This window comes from Apaloderma vittatum, unplaced genomic scaffold (genome assembly GCF_000703405.1).
Source record: "Apaloderma vittatum isolate BGI_N311 unplaced genomic scaffold, ASM70340v1 scaffold22503, whole genome shotgun sequence".
NCBI lineage: Eukaryota > Metazoa > Chordata > Aves > Trogoniformes > Trogonidae > Apaloderma > Apaloderma vittatum.
The window spans coordinates 1-2,471 of NW_009707781.1; the positions used below are offsets into that span (position 1 = coordinate 1).

The window sequence follows — 2,471 nt, forward strand, 5'->3', positions numbered from 1 at the left end:
GGGTGGGCCGCGGGTCCCTGTGATTTCCCACCGACACGGCCTCTCTCTCTGCCCCCAGTTCCCCGGGTTCGATGACCTGTACTGCAAGTTCTGCTTCGTCTACGGCCAAGACTGGGTTCCCACAGCGGTGAGGCCCCATTTTCATAGAATTGCGGAGGCATTAAGGGCGGAAAAGTCGTCTTAAGATCATCAGGTCAACCTAACACCCCCCCTCAACCACTAAACCGTGTTCCAAAGGGCCACATCTACACATATTTTTAACATCTCTAAGGATGGCGACCACCCCTTCCCCAGGCAGGCTGTTCCAGCACTTCACTACTGTTGCAGTAAAGACATTTTTCCTAATATCCAATAGAAGCCTCCCCTGGTGCAACTTGAGCCCATTCCTCCTCGTCCTATTGCTTCTTGGGAGAAGAGACCCAGCCCCCACCTCCCCACAACCTGCTTTCAGGGAGTTGCAGAGAGCGATAAGATCTCCCCACAGTCTCCTCCAGACTAAACAGCCCCAGGTGCCTCAGCCACTTGTTCTCCAGACCCTTCACCAGCTTCATTGCCCTTCTCTGGGCCCACTCCAGCAGCTCCATGTCTTTCTTGTCCTGCAGCACCCAAAACCAAACACCACGTTCCAGGTGCAGCCTCCCCAGTGCCGAGTACAGGGGCACGGTCACTGCCCTGCTCCTGCTGGCCAGGCTATTTCTGACAGATACATTCTCTCCACAGGGCCTGGAGGAGGGCATCTCCCAAATCACCTCCACGAGTGACGTCGCACCCACCACGCTCGTCTGGAACTTCCCCATCGACATTACCTTCAAGAGCACCAACCCATCAGGCTGTGAGTGCTGGGGGTGGCGGGATCCAACTCACAGACCAGGCACCTCTCTCACACGTTTCATCTGCAGGGCCACAGATTGTAGTGAGCGTCTACGGACCTGACTTCTTTGGGCACGATGTGGTCAGAGGTTATGGAGCTGTTCATGTTCCCTTCACACCCGGAAGGTGAGCTGAGAACCTGTCTTTCAGGACCGAAGCACAGATGTTTTTTTCCAGGTGCTATGTTGTTTGAAAAACAAAAATCTCCTACTCACGTCTTGTCTGTTTGGTACAAAGAGCATGGACTTTCCAGCAGCAGCCCTTGGTTATGAAATAATTTTTGGTAATCCTGTGAATAACTTTAAAGTCAAAACTGGCACGTAGAAAGCCCATGTGTGAAGCACAGGACGTTACCTCTCCTCTTTCTCAGCACATGCTAAGCTTTCATTCCCACCACTGGAAATGGAGGAAGATTCGCTCTTCCTATGCAAACAAACCTTTTTCTTTGTGGAAGGGAAAGTATGTGTATTGTGTGTATATATATATATATATATGTATGTATATGTATGTATATATATGTGTATATATATATCCTTTGAGCTGTTCAGTTACCTGATATATCCGAAATTCTGGTACCTCTGTAAATAGAAGAAGTCTTGCCAGTGCTGTTTGGTTCATTCCTTCAGTTCTGCACCTCTCACGTTTGTTTTAGGCATACAAGAACCATCGCTATGTTTGTTCCAGAGTCCACATCTCTGCTGCAGAAGTTCACAAGGTAATAATTAAAGACCTTTCTTTTTGAAGTTCTTCTTGCTCTTAGTCACGCAGGTAGATCCAGCTGCTCACTGGGGCACCTTTGATCAAAGTCGATTGGCAATAAAGCGAATCTGTCTTCAAAACTCTCTGCTGCAAACAAAAGCCGGGAGTCTCATTAAACCCCACTTTGTTTTTTTAACATGCATGTAACAGACTGTATCAAATCTAAACGCTAGTGAGTGTATCCAGTTAACTGTTTTGTGTGTTCTTCTCCGAGTTGGTTCACAGGGAGACGTCCCGAATTTACTGACCCCAAAGTGGTAGCGCAGGGAGAAGGAAGAGAAGGTAAGTACCCAGGAGCTCCTCACCACAGCCCTCACACAACTGTCGGCCGCAGCTTTGCTGCGGACCTTCGGCTGATAAAACACACGAGGTGTTCCTGCCAGGAACAGGCCTACCTGGATACACGAGGACTTCGACAACTACTCACAACCACCTCCTCACCGTTTTTATTCTTCCTTGTAGTGACGAGGGTGCGATCTCAAGGCTTTGTGACCATTTCCTTCAACGTCGTGACCAAAGACATGAAGAAGCTGGGCTACGACGTGAGCCCGAGCGACATGCAGAACCCTTCTCTGGGGCCCGTTACAGAAGGCATTCAGATGTATTGAACCCAGGCACGGCATGGTCGAAGGCTCACAAAGAGAAGCACTTTGGGGCTTTTTGTGGCAAAGGGCACTGAGTATCTAACTCAAGTGTGAAAATTGCACTTGAGGCCATTAGTCCAAAAGAAACACGAGCTCATGAGGCTTTGGAATAATTACTTAAGTACAATTCTTCCAGTAAGCATCATGTATTATGTATTAAGCATACAAGTATTATGTAAATTCATGTCACTAGATAAG

The 2,471-nt window shown here is 48.4% G+C and overlaps 1 protein-coding gene across 1 annotated transcript; it reads left to right on the top strand.

The window, feature by feature from the left end:
- Nucleotides 1-58: 58 nt before the first annotated feature.
- Nucleotides 59-2,237, top strand: B9D1 (B9 protein domain 1; the record flags this gene model as incomplete). Its single annotated transcript, XM_009866338.1, has 6 exons — nt 59-127; nt 721-832; nt 900-996; nt 1,523-1,585; nt 1,844-1,911; nt 2,092-2,237. Coding segments are annotated over 6 exons (555 nt in total), but the record flags the coding sequence as incomplete, so codon positions are not given.
- Between the last annotated feature and the right edge of the window lie 234 nt (nt 2,238-2,471).